This window comes from Scylla paramamosain, chromosome 4 (genome assembly GCF_035594125.1).
Source record: "Scylla paramamosain isolate STU-SP2022 chromosome 4, ASM3559412v1, whole genome shotgun sequence".
Classification (NCBI taxonomy): domain Eukaryota; kingdom Metazoa; phylum Arthropoda; class Malacostraca; order Decapoda; family Portunidae; genus Scylla; species Scylla paramamosain.
In genome coordinates this window covers 23,917,505-23,938,263 of record NC_087154.1, presented here as the reverse complement: position 1 = coordinate 23,938,263, position 20,759 = coordinate 23,917,505, and the positions used below count along the sequence as shown (strand labels likewise).

General features: G+C 38.1%; 1 protein-coding gene across 4 annotated transcripts in view; it reads left to right on the top strand.

The window, feature by feature from the left end:
• Positions 1–20,759, top strand: part of LOC135099891 (ubiquitin domain-containing protein UBFD1-like) — a 33,974-nt gene that overhangs the window by 4,146 nt on the left and 9,069 nt on the right. For all 4 annotated transcript variants that reach the window (XM_064002535.1, XM_064002534.1, XM_064002537.1 and 1 more), the window contains exons 2-5: positions 5,700–5,860; positions 6,438–6,564; positions 7,143–7,294; positions 7,436–7,564. In XM_064002535.1, coding sequence (XP_063858605.1) covers positions 5,700–5,860; positions 6,438–6,564; positions 7,143–7,294; positions 7,436–7,564 — 569 coding nt within the window. The remainder of the gene's footprint in view (positions 1–5,699; positions 5,861–6,437; positions 6,565–7,142; positions 7,295–7,435; positions 7,565–20,759) is intronic.

Below are 20,759 nucleotides of genomic sequence, written 5' to 3'. Positions count from 1 at the left end.
GGAATATAACTCCAGTCACTCCTCGAATGTAACTGACTCCTGGCATATGAAGCAAATTGAGAATGGTTTTGTTCTGGGAGCCTGGATCTGCTTGATCCAGATTCTTGTTGGTTCACCCACTCGTTTAGGTAGATCTAATAATGACCTAAATGCATGTGAGTCTTCAAATGTCAGATGAAATCCTTCACTTCATATTCAGAGCTTAAATCTGCTCACTTATATATATATATATATATATATATATATATATATATATATATATATATATATATATATATATATATATATATATATATATATATATATATATATATATATATATATATATATATATTTTTTTTTTTTTTTTTTTTTTTTTTTTTTTCATTTCAATGTCTGCCAAAACTGGGTGTGTCTTATGAGCCCATGTGACTTATGAGCCATCAAATATGGTACTCCAGCCACTGTGAAAAAGTATGATACAAATATTTACTTGTGGAAACCTGATATTAAATTTGACCAGTCTTAATTTTAGATTTCTATAAATCTTTGGAGCATACTGCTGCTTGTCGCAGGGGTTGTTGGTTACATATAGCCCCCTGCAACTGGACGTTATGAGCAGGAAGTGCTACATCCACCAGACTCTGTTCAAGTGGATACAAATCTGGCAACAGGTTTTTACATCCACTACTCTGACCAACCTATCCTGTCCCTCATGTAGGCCAGTGATTTTACCAAGTTTCCACCTGGACTGCAGCCTATCATCATGAATGAGGACAATGTCCCCAGCTCGTGGCCATGTTACGCCTCCCTTGGCAATTTTACCACTCTCTCAGTGATAAAAGATATTCTGTAACCCACCTTATCAACAGATCATTTAGTTACTTGCTTGTACAATTGATTCTTTCCTTTAAGTTTTGGATGGAACCATAGGATGCATCATATATTTTTCCATTCACAGTTGATTGGTGTTAAAATGATTATTTATCTGAGGGTCTTGAATAATTTCCTTGATGTCATTGGCAGCAGTAATGAAGGTTGTTGAATCATCGCTTAATATAAGTTGTGGTAGACCCTGTCTGCTTGTAAATTGCCTAAATGCATTGAGGAAGTTTTGATTTGTTAAATTAGACATCAACTTTAAATGGATGGCTCTGGTGGTGGCACAGGTGAACAGAACAATGTATGTCCCGGCAACCTCAATAGCCTCTCTCTTAATTTTAAGGGCACCAGTGAAATCCATCCCTGTGATACTATAAGGTTCACTTATGTTAGTTCTGAATTGTGGGAGTGGTGGTGCATATGTAGGAGAGTATGGTTTGCCTTAATATTTCTGGCATGTTTTACATATTCTAAGTAGTGTACCCCCTTTACAGTTTGCCTTATTTTAGGGATCCACCACTTCTGTCTCACATAGGCCACAATGAAATTAGTGTTGTAATGATGGTTTAGTTCATGACATTTTTATCTTAGTAGTTTAGTTGTGGTGATGGCCAGGTAGCAAAATTGGATGTTTGGTTGACTCGGGTATGTTAGCCAGTTGTGTTCTTCTACCATCTTTTATGAGGTCATTTTCTGGATATAATCCTAACTGGAGCATTATGTTTGTATATGATAACCTATCAATCTTCTTTTTGAGCAGTGTGTGTTCCTTACAAAATTCTCCTTGTATTAATTTAATTAATTTTTGTTCTGTTTTTGTTTCTTTCACCCTTATGATTGATATATAATGATAGCCAAACCCTTTAACTTATCCTTTAGGTTATTTATATAGCAAAGTGCCTATGCTAATATTCTTAAGCTTTTATCATATTTGCTGTATCTATCTCTTTCCATTAATTTAGGTGACTACTTACAATAATTTATGTGTTAGCCAGTTGAGCCATGTTAATTTGCACTTTTGGCCATCATTTTTGTGGGGCAGCCATGAGGGTTCTTGCCACCACAAAGAGGCTTCATTTAGCTCATCTGCATTTATTCCCAAAGTTAGGAGAGATGCTGGATTATCCTTAGTTGTCATATAGTTTACCTTTACGTTGGGAATGAGTTGGTTGATTTCTCACACTCTATTGGCCACACATATGGGTAAAGTCTTCTGACTTTGTAACCAATATAGGATGACTTGGCTGTCACACTATAAGTTAATACTTTTTATGTTAATTACACCTTCATAGGCTTCATAGATGAAGTTGTTACTCTAGCAGCTAAAAAGATAGTAATTCATTCTAATTTAGGGATGGTGAGGTTTTTTTAGTGGGAAAACCTTTGCTTTATCTATTATCAAGTTCTCTTGCCTATTGTTACAAAGGTAGGCACAAGCTCCATATACCTTATTGCTGGCATCACTAAAAATGTGTAAGTCTGCTTCCTGTTATATTATGGTTACTCTAGGGATTTTTGTTTTGCTTGCTGTTTTGAGCTCCTTGTCAAGTAGATCCCATTGATCACAAAGTTTGTCAGGTAGGGTCTGATCCCATGATGTTATTAGTTTCTGCAGGCCTTGTAAAAATATCCTTGACTTGATTGTCACAGGAAGCAATTAACCTAGTAGATCAAACAGTTTTGACACCGTACTTGAGTATGATCTTATGTTATTTTATCAAGATCCTTAGAGTATCCTTACAGTGTTGAACATAAGTGTGATAATTTTATATATCATGAAATACAATTTCCCATTCCAGTCATTGTTTGCATTACATCAAATATTCAGGATACAAATGTATGCATTAGAAGGATATTTTCTTACAATAAGGTACTGTCAGTGCTGTATCAGTTATATATGTATTGGTATTAATATTGCTTTAATTGTCTACAAAGAATTAATATATCATTATCATTAGATGACTTTTCTGTTATTGATATATTGGCATTGCCTTAAACATTTCTATATGCTGATGTCCATCACTGCCTTTATAATCTTTTTTCCACCCACATTGACTCCTCCATCACCACCACAAAACACACAGGACTCTGAGCACATCTCTGATAAACCCAAACTCCTATCTTAAAATTTTCTGATGTCCTGCTTCAGTCTATTCTTAATCTTGTGTTCACACATAAGGCCACTACCTAGTGAATAAATTTTTCAGGTGCTTTTTGTTTCCTCAATGCCCATCTAATCTCCTTACTTGGAACCCTATCAGTTATCGTCTCTAAATTGACAACAATATGAAAAAATTTTTCTGCTCTTTTCTACATACCATTATAGCACAACTCATACATATTGCATCCATTCCTGACTTTGTTTTGAAAATCCAAATTTACAATGATCAATTACAATTAAACTTCTCATTCTCTTTCAGAGCCTTCCATAACCATGTCATGCTCCACCAGTCTCATTAGTCTCCATTAGTCAATCCAGCATATCATTTACATAATTGAAGCTAGGATTGATAATTTGAATTAATCATTTGAATAAGGAAACTTCATCTGTTATAAGCATTCTTACTTACCTTCTCTTGATTTTTTTTTTTTTTTCCAGGTATATGTAATTCAGTAAACCATCTATGTATCTCTTTCATGCTTATCAGTTAGCTGTTTTTTTTCTTTTTTATTCAAGTTGTAACAAGGAAATACAAAAGGATAGTTCATTTAAGGACATAATATAATGAATTAGTTAGAACAGTCAGGAAGTTAACGAGGAAAGCTAAGGACAATTATGAATCTAAGGTAGCCAGCCAGGCGAAGATGGACCCCAAGGGATTTTATCAGGTATACAGGACGAAGAATAAGGATACTGTAGGTTCATTAAAGGCAGCAGATGGGGAGCTGGTTAGTTCTGGAGAGGAGATTAGTAAACTTCTGAATGATTATTTTTTAACTGTCTTCACCCAGGAAAACATGCAGGATATACCAGATAGTGAACAGGTGTTTAGAGCAGATGAGAATGAGAAGCTGACAGATATTTCCATAACTAGGGAGATAGTGGAACAGGAGATAGATAGGCTAAAAAAGTTCAAGTCACCAGGACCTGATGAAATATATCCCAGAGTACTTAAGGAATGTAAAGAGATTATTAGTGAGCCGTTAGTTTCTGTCTTTAGGAAATCACTGGAGTCGGGTGAGGTAGCAGTAATGTGGAGGCAGGCTAATGTAGTACCCATCTTTAAGAAAGGAGATAAAACTTTAGCGTCTAATTATAGACCTGTCAGCTTAACTTCAGTTGTAGGTAAAATGTTAGAGTCAATAATAGCGAGGAACATTAGGGAACATTTAGACAAACATAACTTGATAAATCAGTCACAGCATGGCTTCACGAAGGGGAAGTCTTGCCTGACAAACTTGTTAAGTTTTTACAGTAAGGTGTACGAGGCAGTAGATAATGGTGATAGTTATGATATCTTATATCTGGACTTTAGTAAAGCATTTGACAAGGTACCCCATCAAAGGCTCCTGAGAAAGGTTAGGGCACACGGGATAGATGGGAAGGTGTTAGGCTGGATAGGGTCATGGCTTGGTAACAGGCGACAGAGAGTGGTAATAAACGGCTCAAAATCCGAGTGGGGTCATGTAATTAGTGGGGTGCCACAGGGATCAGTATTAGGGCCATTGTTATTTCTAATGTATATCAATGACTTGGATAGTGGAATTAGTAGTGATGTTAGTAAATTTGCGGATGACACAAAGATAGGTAGATTAATTAGGTCAGAATCGGATGCCATCGCTTTGCAGGCAGACTTAGATAGAATGAATAAATGGACGGATAGATGGCAAATGCAATTTAATATCAATAAATGCAAAGTGCTTAGCGTAGGTAGAGGAAACCCACACAATAGGTACACATTAGACAACCAAACTCTGGTAGGTACAGGGTACAAGAAAGATTTAGGAGTTATAGTTAGCTCTGAACTCCGTCTAGGGAAACAATGCATAGAAGCCAGAAACAAGGCAAATAGGGTACTAGGATTCATTTTTAGGAGTGTTAAAAGTAGAAGGCCGGAAGTAATATTAAAGTTATACTTGGCGCTGGTCAGACCTCATCTAGACTACGCGGTGCAATTCTGGTCCCCACATTACAGGAAAGATATAGGTCTATTAGAATCAGTACAGAGGAGAATGACTAAAAGGATACAGGGGATGAGGAGTATTCCTTACGAGGCGAGGTTGAAGCTGTTAAATTTACATTCTTTAGAGAGACGTAGGTTAAGAGGGGACTTGATAGAAGTCTTTAAGTGGTATAAGGGTTATAACAAGGGAGATGTAAGCAAAATTCTTAGGATCAGCAACCAGGGTAGAACAAGAAATAACGGGTTCAAGCTTGAAAAATTTAGGTTTAGGAAGGAGATAGGAAAAAATTGGTTCTCAAATAGAGTGGTAGATGAGTGGAATGGACTTAGTAATCATGTAGTTAGTGCTAGGACACTAGAGAGCTTTAAGAGAAGATTAGACAAGTTTATGGATGGGGATAGCAGATGGAAATAGGTAGGTGTGTTTCATACAGGGACTGCCACGTGTAAGCCTGGTCGCTTCTTGCAGCTTCCTTTATTTCTTATGTTCTTATATTCTTATTTGATTTGTATCAATGGGGGAATGTAAAAGAAAAAAAAAAAAAAGAAATGGATAATATGTATTAATAAATAATTACAATTGGGCAGCTTACTCTGATACTTAAGTATTGCATGATTAAAAAGTTATTATTTGCATAAAACTTTTAATGTAATATGTATCAGTAAATAATAATATAAAATTCCAAACTTATTTAATTTTTTTTTTTTCCTCAGTCACAAGTAGTGATGACAAGTGTATAAAGGAATGTGAAAACAGCAAGACTTCCCCAGACAGCTCATGTGATGCAGGCAATGGAGTGGTTATTGAGACTCGTCCACAGAGCTCAGAGGAAACCCCGAGCACAGACACACAAGAAGACAAGCCAACCACTCAGGTATCATTATTATTAGATATATTGTCCAAATAATGACTATGAATTAATAACCTTCTGAGTGCCAAGGGCACTTCATCTTTGCACAATCTGAATGCTGCTGGATTTGATTTTTTTTCCTTCTTTTTTTATGAATCAATATGTATGGAACAAAATATTACTTCTTATTAGATGCCTGTATGCAGTAGTGCTAGATAGAATGTCACAAGGAAAAATAGCTGACTATGTAGTTCAAGAGCAAGAAAGACACCTTGGGAAGAAATATAATAGAGTTGATTTTATAGAGTTTCTGTAACTAAGTTTCTGATAACTCTAAATCAACTTTACTGTGAATAAACAGAGTGCACTTAGTAATACAGATATATATGAATGTGTCACCTGACGGGTTAATGATAATGTAATAAATTGTATTTTGAGATATCTTTTACACTGGTATATACAATAGTGTTTCATTTATGCTTATTTGTTGGCAAACTTTTTTATGATTATATATAATATGCATGTGTTTAAGTTAAATTACTCATCATGGTGTTGCTTTACTAATGTTAGTTTTACTAATATTAGTTTTTTTCCTTGCCAGTCTGAAGGGCTACCCACAGGGGAAGCAGTAAGTTTCAAGTTAGTATACAATAAGACAAAATATGATATAGAATTTCCTGTAGATGGAACAGTCAAGCAACTGAAAGAGCACCTTACATCAATAATAAGTAAGTATCCCTGAATAGTTCTTCATATAACTTGTAGTTTGAATAAATTCAAAATATGAAGTTAATTTTCATGAATGGATCACTAGTTAGCTTAAGTCAAGCTAAGTTCCTGTGTAGCATTATGAAATGTCCACTTCACAATCTAAGGGATAAACAAGGCAAGATATGAAAAATAGATCAGTGAATAAAAACTGGATTACAGATATTTATTTTGATGTTAACCTACTGTGTCAAAAAAAATCAAGTATTGTACACAGATTGTAACTTTCAAGGAATTCAGAAATGCAAAATGTTAAAGCTTACTTTATTGCTGTTTGATAGGCTATTTATATTGTTTCAGTAATCTGATAAACATAAGTGTATATAGTTATTTATGTGGACATGCTTTATCTCTAGGGGAATTGACAAAACAGAATTCCAGAATTCCCTTTCTTAATATGTCAACCATATGATTCTGGATGAAGAGAAGCTGACCAAGTTTTGATGCAAACTTAATTTTTTAAACAATATCATGTTATGTTCATCATAATATCAATGAATATCCATCAGCTTAAGATTTTTAAAATGTTACTTTCCAGATGTATTACCAGCAATGCAAAAAGTGATGATCAAGGGACTTGCTAAAGATGAGAAGACTCTAAGAGAACTTGGAGTAACTCGTGGCTCCAAGGTTATGGTGGTGGGCTCTAAGCTGGATGATGTTGTTAGTGTCAACACACCAAAGTCAGAGGTCAGAGCTTCCGACTTTATGCATATTGAATTACAATTTGTTAGAAATTATTGCATTATATGTGGATTAGATCTCAAATTTGAATATATAATGTTTGTTCTAAACTGCTTTTGTTCTTGACTTGGTATGCACTATGTGCAGAGCTCATCATCAGAGAAACCAAGCACCACCACCTCAAGTAAAGAGCCGTTATGTAGACAGAAACTCCATCGCAAGATCATTGACAAAGGAGTGCCTGAGGATGCTATGCCTGGAATTAAGAACACCAAGGTCAGATCCTGTAACAAAGTCATTATCATTTTTGTCATGAAACTCATTAATATAGGAGTCTATCATAATTAATAAAATAGATTTTATGCAGTAAAAAGTTAGATTAGTTAAAGAAATTAATTGTATGCACATGACATTTGATATCTCATAAAGCAGAAGGCCCTTATCCTTTTTTTGTATAAATTTATGGTGAAACTACACTTAATGACTAATTGTTGCCAAATAAATCTTACTTAATATGAAGTTATCAAACTTCAGTTGCCAAAATTATAAGGATTGCCAATGAGTGCCAAAGCTATCAGAAAGTTAGTCATCCTCCTTATTTAATATAGTGGTCTAAAACTCAAGATTTTACTGTCAGTCATTATCATATATCTAAAGAAAAAAAATATATGTATCACTACACCAACCTATAAACTACCTATTAAACACAGGGAAGGTTTCCATAGACATAGTGCAATTTTGTGTGTTTCCATTCATTTACCAAGGTTTTGTTGTATAAATTATTTTCTGGAAAAAATTGCATGTACAGTGAGTGCTGAGCCTCAAGGTAGATAACCTTAGTTCTTGGGCCATGCTGTAAGATATATGCCAAGAAGGGAATTTTTTATTTTTTTATTAATCAATTAATTAATTTATTTATTTTTGTGCATGTGTGTGTGTGTGTGTGTGTGTGATTCACCTATGGTCATGTGCTGGTCACCCAGCCAGCCATTCCCCTACGGAAAGAGCTCAGAGCTCATAGCGACTGATCTTTGGGTAGGACAGAGACCACTGACACACTACTCACCGGGACAGCGAGGTCACAACCCCTCAGGTTACATCCCGTACCTACTTGCTGCTAGGTGAACAGAGGCTACACATTAAGAAGCTCACCCATTTGCCTCGTCGTGTGTGTGTGTGTGTGTGTGTGTGTGTGTGTGTGTATAGCATTGAGGATGCCTTGGAGACCTACTTTTCTTACATTCCAAAACTTATGGCAGATAGGAAGCAAATTATTATTATTTATTATTGGCTCTGGCCAAGTGCAATGCAAGATGGGATGAAAAAAAATGGCCAACTGAAAGTACCAATCCCTGAAGCAGACAGTCTGAAAGCAGATTTGAAATTGTGGTTAAACCTCCATAAGTCAACATAATTGGGGCTTAGTCTTTTCTAACTTATCAAATTCCAACTTATGTGAAACATCACTAAAAGCACTTGAAAACACCTCTTCTTCAGTTTCATCCTTCTAGAGCCTCCCCTTGCACCTTACATTGAAGACATGATGGTAAGAAGGGCTTCTGGTTCTGGTTGAGGGTTGGGAGGTTTGGTCTTTGCAACGGCACCTCTCTGATGTGATCTTGTTTATGGTTTCTTTTTGTTGTCTGATTTTCTTGTTTCATTTAAATATCACTTAGTTTTTCCTTTTACTTCTCTTGTACTTCTCTTGTACTTCTCTCTTTTATATTAAAAACTGTATAGTATTTATTTTGTTGTCAAAAAGGAGCTCACTAACAATCTGATCTTTATTTTGTAAATATGGTCTTTGTAATTTATTCATTTGTCTCCTAGTCTTCATCTCTTCCCATACACTTGTTTATCAGTCCATTCCCATTATCCTGAACCAAGCTGATGTAGGTAAACAAAGCTTGTATGTGGATATTATATAGTACACATAGATACTTTGGCAACAGAGCAAGAATGAGAGTCTCACTCTTGCCTCAACACCTATGAGCATCATAAAACATCTGCATTCAAGTTTTGTTTATCTGCTGTATGATGCACATAGCTGCTGGAGTTAGACCCTGAGAGTGAAGACCCTGAGAGTGAGGTATAAGAAAAACTGAGCAATGTTTAAGAAAAACAAGAGAGATTAGACCACAAAAAGAGATTTAACAAGACTGTATCAAGGACATGCCATTGCAAAAACTAACCCTTCTGATCTTCAACCAGCACCAGAATCAACAGCCCTTCCTGGTGTCATGTCATAACCTACACAGTAATTATTACTGTGTACATTATGCTAAGTTTCGACTGGCTTGAGTTTACTCAGCATGGTGGCGAGTTACAAAAAGTTTTCATGAATTTATTGCCATGCTAACTTATGTGGGATTCCAGTTTACAAAATGGCAACTTATGATGATTTAACTATATGTAGAAAAGTGTCTAAAACTTCCTTTTATCAGCCACTGTCATAGGCAGGAGGAAATACAGAGGCAGGCAGGAAGTTCCAGATTTATTTTTATTATTTATTTATTTATTTATTTATTTATTTTTTATGTAAGAAAGCCACTGGCCAAGGGCAACAAAATTTTTTAATAAAAAAAAAAGCCTATTTAATCCCAGTTCCCATAGAGATGTCAGATAGAATGTTAAAATAACAGGATAAGTGTCTTGAAACCTCCCTCTTGAAAGAGTTCAAGTCATAAGAAGGTGGAAATACAGAAGCAGTTAAGAAGTTCCAGAGTTTACCAGAGAAAGATATGAATAGTTGAGAATACTGGTTAACTCTCGCATTACAGAGGTGGAGTGGACAGAATAGGGATGAGAGAAAGAACAAAATTTTGTGCAGGCAGGCTGCAGGAGGAGGGGAGGCATGCAGTAAGCAAGATCAGAATAGCAGTAGAAGATTGCAAGAGATGTAACATTGTGGTGATGAGAGAGAGGCTAGCATGAAAATAGCAGAAGATAGTAAGAGATGCAACATTGAGATGATGAGAGAGAGAGAGAGAGAGAGAGAGAGAGAGAGAGAGAGAGAGAGAGAGAGAGAGAGAGAGAGAGAGAGAGAGAGAAAGAGAGAGAGAGAGAGGCTGAAGACAGTCAGCTAGAGGAGAGGAGTTGATAAGTTAAGCTTTTGATTCCACCCTGTCCAGAATAGCAGTATGAGTGGAACCACCCCATACATGTGAAGCAAACTCCATACATGAACAGATAAGGCCCCTGTACAGAGTTAGCAGCCAGGAGGGTGAGAAAAACTGGCAGAGATGACTCAGAACACTAAAGTTTATACAAGCTGTTTTAGCTAGAAATGAGATGTGAAGTTTCCAGTTTAGGTTATAAGTAAAGGGCAGACCAAGGATGTTCAGTGTAAAAGAGGGGGGCAGATGAGTGTCATTGAAGAAGAGGGGATAGTTGTCTGGAAGGTTGAGTTGAGTTGATAGATGGAGGAATTGAGTTTTTGAGGCATTGAACATGACTAAATTTGCTCTGTCCCATTCAGAAATTTTAGAGAGATTAGAAGTCAGGCATTCTGTGGTTTTCCTGTGGTTTTCCTGAAGGATTGGATGTTTATGAAAAGATGTGTAAAAGTGTAGGGTGGTATCATCAGTGCAGCAGTGGATAGGACTAGAAGTTTGGTTTAGATCATTGATGAATAATAGGAAGAGGGTGGGTGACAGGATAGTACCCTGAGAAACACCACCTTTAGTAGAATTAGGAGAAGAATGGTGCCTGTATACCACAGTAGGAATAGAGTAGTCAGAGAGGAAACTTGAGATGAAGGTACAGAGAGAAGGATACAAGCCATAGGAGGATAGTTTGGAACTCAGATTTGTTCCGGATTCTATCAAAAGCTTTTGATATATCTAAGGCAACAATGAAAGTTTTACCAAAATCTCTAAAAGAGGATGACAAAGACTCAGTAAGGAAAGCCAGAAGATCACCAGTGGAGCAGCTTTAACAGAACCCATACTGGTGATCAGATAGAAGATTATGAAGTGATTGATGTTTAGAAATCTTTCTGTTGAGGATAGATTTAAAAAACTAGCTAGGCAGGAAACTAAAGCGATAGGACAGTAGTTTGAGGGATGAGAGTGTTTAACTTTTTTTAGGAAGAGGCTGAATGTAGGCAAACTTCCAGCAGAAAGGAAAGACAGGTGTTGATAGACAGAGTTGGAAGAGTTTCATTAGGCAAGTTGTAAGCATGGAGGCACAGTTTCAGAGAACAATAGGAGGGATCCCATCAGATCCATCTGCCCGGAACCATGCCAAGTCTGTTCTCCAACTAGCCAAAAACTTCTTCATTAACAGAAAGTGTCAAAATCTTTCAAAATCTAACTCCTCTCATGACTTCTGGCATCTAGCCAAAAATATCTCCAATAACTTTGCTTCTTCTTTCCCTCTTTTATTTCAACCAGATGGCACCACTGCTAAAGCTGAACTCTTCACTCAAACCTTTGCTAAAAACTCTACCTTGGACGATTCAGGGCTTGTTCCTCCCTCTCCTCCACTCTCTGACTACTAACATGATACCTATAAAAATTCTTCGCAATGATGTTTTCCATGCCCTCGCTGGCCTAAACCCTCGGAAGGCTTATGGACCTGATGGGGGTCCCTCCTATTGTTCTCCGAAACTGTGCCTCTGTGTTTGCACCTTGCCTAGTCCAACTCTTTCAGATCTGTCTGTCAACATCTACCTTTCCTTGCTATAAGTTTGTCTATATTCAGCTTATTCCTAAAAAGGATGACTGTTCTAATCCCTCAAACTACTGTCCTATTGCTTTAATTTCCTGCCTATCTAAAGTTTTTGAATCTATCCTCAACAGGAAGATTCTTAAACATCAACCACTTCACAACCTTCTATCTGATTGCCAGTATGGATTCCGTCAAGGCTGTTCTACTGGTGATCTTATGGCTTTCCTTACTGAGTCTTGGTCATCCTCTTTCAGAGATTTTGGTGAAACTTTTGCTGTTGCCTTGGATATATCAAAAGCTTTTGATAGAGTCTGGCACAAAGCTTTTTGATTTCCAAGCTGCCTCCTACAACTTCTATCCTTCTCCCTGTAACTTCACAGCAAGTTTCCTTTCTGACCGTTCTGTTGCTGCTTTGGTAGACGGTCACTGTTCTTCTCCTCAGGGTTCTGTCCTGTCACCCACTCTCTTCTTATTATTCATCAATGACCTTCTAAACCAAACTTCTTTTCCTATCCACTCCTATGCTGATGATACCACCCTGCACTTTTCCACATCTTTTCATAGATGACCAACCCTTCAGGAAGTAAACATTTCATGCAGGGAAGCCACAGAATGCCTGACTTCTGATTTTTCTAAGATATCTGATTGGGACAGCAAACCTGGTATTGTTCAATGCCTCAAAAACTCAATTCCTCCATCTATCAACTCGACACAACCTTCCAGACATGTATCCCCTCTTCTTCGGTGACAGTCAACTGTCCCCCTCTTCTACACTGAACATCCTCAGTCTGTCCTTTACTTATAATCTGAGCTGGAAACTTCACATCACATCTCTAGCTAAAACAGCTTCTTTGAAGTTAGGCATTCTGAGATGTCTCCACCAGTTTTTCTCACCCCCCCCAGCTGCTAACTCTATACAGAGGCCTTATCCATTCATGTATGGAGTATGCTTTACATGTCTGGTGGGGTTCCACTAATACTGCTCTTCTAGACAGGGTGAAATCAAAAGCTTTTCATCTCATCAACTCCTCTCCTCTAACTGACTGTCTTCAGCCTGTCTCTCATCACCGCAATGATGCATCTCTAGCTATCCTCCACCGCTATTTTAATTCTAACTGCTCTTCTGATTTTTGCTAACTGCATGCCTCCTCTCCTCCCACAGCCTCACTACACAAGACTGTCTTCTTTCTCTCACCCCAATTCTGTCCACCTCTCTAATGCAAGAGTTAACCAGTATTCTCAATCATTCATCCCTTTCTCTGGTAAACTCTGGAACTCCGTGACTGCTTCTGCATTTCCACCTTCCTATGCCTTGAATTTCTTCAAGAAGGAGGTTTCAAGACATCCTTCTATTTTTGACTACCGCTTTGGACCCTTTTCTGGGACTGGCATCTCGGTGTGCTTTTTTTTGATTGGATTTTTGTTGCCCTTGGCCAGTGTCCCTCCTACATAAAAAAAAAAAAAATAATAATAATAATAATAATAAGCCTTCCGAGGGTTAAGGTCAGTGAGGGCATGGAAAATATCACTTCGAAGGATCTTAATGGGTAGCATGAAGTAATCAGAGGGTGGAGGAGAGGATGGAACAAGCAAAAGTTTGAGCAAAGGGTTCAGCTTAAGAGTTAAATGATATGTTAATGGTGGCATAAAGCTGAAATAAAGGAGGGAAGGATGAAGAAGTAAAGTTATTAGAGATGTTTTTGGCTAGGTACCAGGAGTCACAAGGAGAGTTGGATCTTGAAAGATTTTGACACTTTCCAATAATGGAGTTTTTAGCTAGTTGGAGAGCAGATTTGGCATGATTCTAGACAGAAATATAAAGTGCATGAGATTCAGGTGATAGAAGGCTCAAGTATGTTTTTTGGGTTAGCTCTCTATCAGGTATAGCATGAGAACAGGCTGTGTTAAACCAAGGTTTGGAAGGTTTAGGTCAAGAGAAAGAGTGAGGAATGTACACCTCCATCAGACACTATCATCTCTGTTATGCACTCAGCACATGGAGACAGCTCTCTGACATGGAAGCAGTAGTCATTCCAGGGAAAATCAGCATAATACCTCTTCATTTCCTCCTAATTAGCAAAGGCAAAATGTCAGAGGCACCTCCACTTTGGGGGTTCCTGAGGAGGGATTGGAACAATAAGACAAGGTACAGATATGAAGATGTGATTGGAGGAATCCAACAGAGAAGATTGAGTGTCAGCATAAGCAGAATGATTAGAGGTTAGGAAAAGGTCAAGAATATTGGACGTATCTCTAAGATGCTCAGGAATGCAAGTAGGGTGATGCACCAGTTACTCTAGGTCATGGAGGATGTTCTGCAAAAGGAGACGAAACCCAAAGCTGGTGGTGAACACTGAAGTCTCCAAGAGTGGAGATCTCTACAAAAGGGAAGAGAGTCAGGATGTGCTCCACTTTGGAATTTAAAGTCAAAGTATTTTTTTTATTGTCAGAGGAGTTAGGTGAAAGGTATACAGCACAGATAAATACAGTTTGAGAGTGACTCTGTAGTCATAGTCAGATGGTGGAAAATTTGGAAGATCCAAGAGCATGGGCATGAGAGCAAGTTAGTTGTGCACGTAGATGCAACATCCAGCCTTGGATTGAAAATGAAGACAGAGAAAGTAGGAGGGAACAGAAAAGGGCTACTGTCAGTTGCCTCAGAAACCTGCATTTCAGTAAGGAAAAGAAGATAAGGTTTAGTAGAGAAGAGGTGATGCTCTACAAATTGAAAATTAGATCTAAGGCCACAAAAATTGCAGAAGTTAATGAAAAAAAAGTTGGGGAAAGGTGTCAAGACAGAAGAGCAGTTTAACCTGGTGACATTTGTGGTCTCATCCCTAGACAGGGACTCTGAGGCTGGTGTAGGAGTCGCCATATTGAATTTAGGATTTTGAGTGAAGGGTGTGTGTAATTAGGTGCATGTAGTTTTCTGTGAAGGATGAGAGTTGCCTTTTAGAGAGCACTCTGTGACTGCCCCTTGTGTTGTGAGACACAAAGAGAAATGTTCAGTGAGGTCACGGCTGGGTTACTGATAAGTTCACAGCACCCCTTATCCAGTGCTTCAGACCTCACTGGGGGTAATTATGATTTTGGCAGGTGTCTACTGCCTCCTTGCCAGTTGAAGAAACAAAAGATTGAAAATACTGGTTAACTCTTGAATTAGGGAGGTGGACAGAAAGGGAGTGAGAAAAAGTCTTCTGCAGCAAGGCTGTGGAAGGGTGAAAGGAATGCAGTTAGCAAGATCAGAAGAGGAGGTAGCTTGATATTAGTGATGGAAGCTAGCAAGAGATGCTACCTTGTGGCAAAGAGAGAGAGAGAGAGAGAGAGAGAGAGAGAGAGAGAGAGAGAGAGAGAGAGAGAGAGAGAGAGAGAGAGACAGAGAGAGAGAGAGGCTGAAGACAGTTAGAAGAGTTGATGAGACAAAATTCTTTTGATTCTACTGTATTCAAGAGTTCAGTATAAGTGGACCCCCCTTACCCCAAGTGTGTCCAGTGTACTCCATACATGGGTGGATTACAGCCCTGAATAGAGTTTGCAGCTGGAGGAGCGTGAGAAAAGCTGACAGAAATGGATCAGAATGTCTAACTTCATAGAAGTTGTTTTAGCTGGAGACAAAATGTAAAGTTTTCATTTTAGATTTTTAGTAAAGGACAGACCAAGGATGGTCAGTGTAGAAAAGGAGGACAGTTGAGTGTTATTAAAGAAGAGATAGTTGTCAGAAAAGTTGTCAAGTTGTTAGATGGAAGAATTGGGTTTTGGAAGCATTGAATAACATTATTTACTCTGCCCCAATCAAAAATTTAAAAAAAATCAGAAGGCAGGCATTCTGTGGCTTCCCTGCATGAATTGTTTGATTTTTTAATGTTTGGACATCTTTGAAAAGACAGAAAAGTGCAGGGTGGCATCAACATAAGAATGGATAGGACAATGAGATTGTTCTAGATCATTGATGAATAATAGAGAGTGGGTGACAGGACAGAATCCTTAGGAACACTACTGTTGATAGATTTAAAAGAACACTGACTGTCTGCCACAGTAGCAATAGAATGGTCAGAGAAGGAACTTTGGATGAAGTTGTAGGAGGATGTTCAGAAATTAAAGGTTTGTACAAGACTCAATCAAGTATTTTTTATGTTTAAAGCAACAAGAGTTCCACCAAAATTCTTAAAAAGAATGACCAAAACTCATTAAGGAATGATCACTAGTAGAACAACCACAGGAGAAACCATACTGGTGATTAGATATAAGGTTGTGAAATGATAGAATTTTCTTGTTGAAGATGAATAAACATTTTTAGGAAGACAGAAAATTAAAGTAATATGTTGATAGTTTGAAAGGTTACTGTAGTTTCTCATTTTAGAGACAGTGAATGTTGACAGACTTAGCAAGAAGGAAAGAGTTTGACAAGGGAAAGTGTGAGCATGGAGGCACAGTTGTGGAGAACAATAGAAGGGACCCCATCAGGTCAATAAGCCCTCTGAGGGCTAAGGCCAGTGAGGTCATTGAAAACATCTTATCATTTGGAAGAATCTTAATAAAAGGCATGAAATAGTTGGAGGATAGAAAAATAAATCCTGAATCATCCAGAGTTAGATTTTTAGCAAAGGTCTGTGTGAAGATTTCAGGTTTAGCGATAGATGAGATGGCAGTGGTGTCATCAGGTTGAAATAGAGAAGGGAAAGGTGAAGATGAAAAGTTATTGGAGATATTTTTGGCTGGGTGCCAGAAGTCATGTAAAGACCTAGAGCTGGAAAGATATTGGCATTTTCTGTTGATGAAATAGGTTTTTTTGTCAGTTAAAGAAAAGTTTTGGCATGGTTCTGGGCAGAAATGTAAAGCATATGTTTCAAGAGATGGAAGGCTAAGGTGTTGTTTCAGGGCTACCTCTCATTTATATATAGCACAGGAACAGGTTTAGAAGGCTCAGGATGAGAAGAAAGATTTGGAATGTATGCCTCCATACTAGACACAATTACTTCCATGATGCACTTATCACACAGAGATGGGCCCTTGACACAGGCAGTGTCAAATAAGAGTAATACCTCCTCAGATCCCTCCAATTAATGAAGGCAAAATGCCAGAGAAACTCCCATTTTGCCATTTTGGAGGATTCTGAGAAGGAATTAGAGCAGTAGGACAAGATACAGATATGAGGTCATGATTGGAACTTAATGGAGAGGGCAGAGTGACAGAATAAGCAGAAGAATTAGTTGTTAGGAAAAAGTAAAAAAATGTTGGGTGTATGACTATCTTCAAGATGGCTGGATAGGGTTTTACACTAATTGTTCTAGGTTTTGGAGGATAGCAAAGTTGAAGGCTAGTTCACCAGGATGGTCAGTGAAGAGAGATGAAAGCCAAAGCTGGTGATTAACTTTGAAATCTCCAAGAATAGATATCTCCTTGAAAGGGGAGAGAGTCAGGATTTGCTCCACTTTGTAAGTTGAATAGTCAAAGAATTTTCCATAGTTAGAGGAGTTATGTGAGGTCCCCTTCACATTATGTGGTTTTTTGCTGCATCTTGGTGTGGTGGCTGGATCAGAAATGCTTGCTATTGCTGCCACACAATCACCCAGCTGCTGCACACATTGAAACCCACCTCTCTTCCCAGTTCACAGCAACAAGTACTACAGGATGGATCATAGAAGATTACTGTGTGCATATTTACTACACAGAAAGAAAAAGAAAAGAAGACAAAGCCAAATTCAGTGGGTGCACCCACTGAATATGCAATAAAATGTGGTGGGACATCTGAAATGTTGTTTGAAGAATTAAGAAAGAATAAGAAGCTGAGGCATGGAAATATGCAGTTCAGTGACTCTGTTCTACCTTTACAAGGTGCATTAGATGACTCTGTTCCACCTTTACAAGGTGCACTAGATATGTTTGTCACACAATGCCTGTGCAGCTACTAACAACAAATTGTGAAGACTTCTGTTTAAATTTAAAGCCCACTGCCACCACTACAGGTGCAGGGCTGATCAAGACTGGTGGGACGCTGCAACTGCATCAAGGCCTGGACTGGTCAATCGCCCACACCTGCACAGTGTGAAGAGATACATACAAACTATCAGTTGACTGCTGTATTCAGGTCTGGACTCCATTTAGATGTGGCAAGAAACTGCATAATGTGAAAGGGGCCTGAAAGATGCACTGCACAGATGAATTTAGTCTGAGGATGACACTAGTAACTCCACCTGTATCCCTAATCATCTTGGAGATATACCCAACATTCTTGACCTTTTCCTAACATCTTATCCTGGTTATTCTGTCAATCTGTCTTTTCTGTTAGGCTCTTCCAATCACAACCTGATATCTGTATCTTGTCCTATCATTCCAATTCCTCCTTAAGATCCCCCAGAGCAAAAGTTGTCTCTGATGTTTTGCCTCAGCTAATTGGAAGCACCAGAGGAAGTGATAGTGTCTGACATGGAGATGTACATTCCTTACTCTTTCTCTTGCCCTAAACCTTCTAAACTTTGGTATAACTCAACCTGTTCTTGTTCTATACATGATGGAGAGATAGCTCCACAAATGGTATTTGAGACTTCTATCTTCTGAAACTCATGCACTTTATATTTTTTTCTGAAATTATACCAAGACTGTTCTTCAACTAGCAAAATCTCTTTCATCAATATGAAATGTCAAAACTTTTCTAAATCTGACTCTCCCCCTGTGATTTCTGGTGCCTAGCAAAAAATATCTCTAGCAACTTTTTCATCTTTCCCTCCTCTATTTCAATCTGATGGCACCACTGCCACCTCATTTACAGTCACCAACATTCACAATTAAAACTCCCACCTATGTGAGCATCATGTTGCACAAACTGGCAACTTATCCTTTCTCAGTCTGCAAAAATCTGCTGGGAGAAAATAACTACATGGCAATGAAGGTTAGTCCCTCATGTGTTTTTGAAAGCATAGAATAATGGATTCAGTGTTTGACATATTGACATAAGGGAAAGTTATTTTTTGTGACTGCTCCTTGCTTTTGGCTGATGAAATGGCTGTGGTTGTTTTAAACAAAGTTCTGCTGAGGTGATGTATGATGCCTGGAAAATATACAGGCCATGATTACATAGCACGAGTGTTAGAGTTTCACTAGAATGGTGAAACAAATTGAAAAATATGCCACATAACTATTGCCAGTGTAAAGACTGTAAGTGTGTTGGTGAAGAAATGGAGCGATGAGGAATGCAAGGATGTGTCTCACCACACATGGTGATGGGGTGCCCAAAAATGTTTGTTTTTTAGTTATTTTGCTGTAAGTTGAGGATATACCTTTAACTGTCTCTTGATACCATGTAAGGTATTGTCAAACATTTTGGGACAGCCCACCACCATGTGTGTGGTGAGGCAGATCCTTACATCCCTTATCACTCACTCCATTTCTTCACCAATGCATTCACAGTCTTTTCATTAGCAATAGTTATGTGACTTCTTTTTCAATTTGTTTTATCATTCTAGTGGAACTCTAACACTTGTACTATATAACTGTAGCCTGTATATTTTCCAGGCATCGCACATCACCTCAGTAAAACACCTTAAAACAAACACAGCCATTTTGTCAGCTGAAGCAAGGAGCAGTCACAAAAGATAACTTTCCCTTATGTCAATATGTCACTGAATCCATTACTCTATGCTTTCAAAAACATATGAGGGATTATTGCATGGCCAAACTCTTTAACTATGTCAAAATTTACCTTTCCTTCTTGCTGGAAGTTTGCTTACATTTGGGTTGTTCTTAAAAAGGGTGACTACTCTCATCCTCCAAACTACCACCCTATTACTTAAATTTCTTGCATTTTGAAAGTTTTTAATCTGTTTTCAACATCTGTCATTTCACAACCTTATTTTTGATCATCAGTATGGGTTCCATTGTGGTGATTCTACTGGTGATCCTCTGTCCTTTCTTTCTGTGTCTTGGTCATCATGTTTAAGTGATTTTGGTGAAACTTTCCCTGTGTCAAAAACATTTGACATAGTCTGGCACAGCTCCAATTTCCAAACTACCCTCCTATGGCTTCTATCCTTCTCATTGTAACTTTATCTTAAATTTCCTTTCTGATTGTTTTATTGCTGCTATGGTAGACAATTCTTCTTCCAAGTTTGCCAGTAGTGGTGTTCCTCAGGATTCAGTTCTGTCACCCACTCTCTTTGGAGCACAAACACTTGACTTCTGATCTATATAAAATATCTGATTGGGGCAGAGCAAACTCAAAAATCCTATTCCTCCATCTATCACTTCAACACAACTTTCCAGATAACTATCCCCTCTTCTTCAATGACATGCAACTGTCTCCTCAGTCTGTCCTCTACTAAACTGGAAACTTCTCATCTTGTTTCTTTCTTCTTTCTACAACAACTTCCACAAGGTTAGGTGTTCTGAGCTGTCTCTGCCAGTGTATCTCATCTTCTCAGCTTCTAACTCTTCATCTGCCTTATCTGCTCATGTATGGAGTATGGTTCATATATTTGGGGGTATTCCACTCATGCTATTCATTTGAACAAGAATCAAAAGTATTTCATCTCATCAACTCCTCACTAACTGGTTGTCTTCAGCCTCTCTCTCTTTGCCACAAAGTTGCATCTCTTTACTATCTTCTATTGTTTCTTTTACACTAACTGCTTCTGATCCTGATAACTGCATGCCTTCCCTTCTCCAGTAACCGTGCTGCACAAGGCCTTATACTTTCTTGCATCCCCATTATGTACACCTCCCTTATGCAAGAGTTGACCAGTATTCTCAGTCTTTTATTCGTTTTACTGGTAAACTCTGGAACTCCCTGCCTGCTTCTGTATTT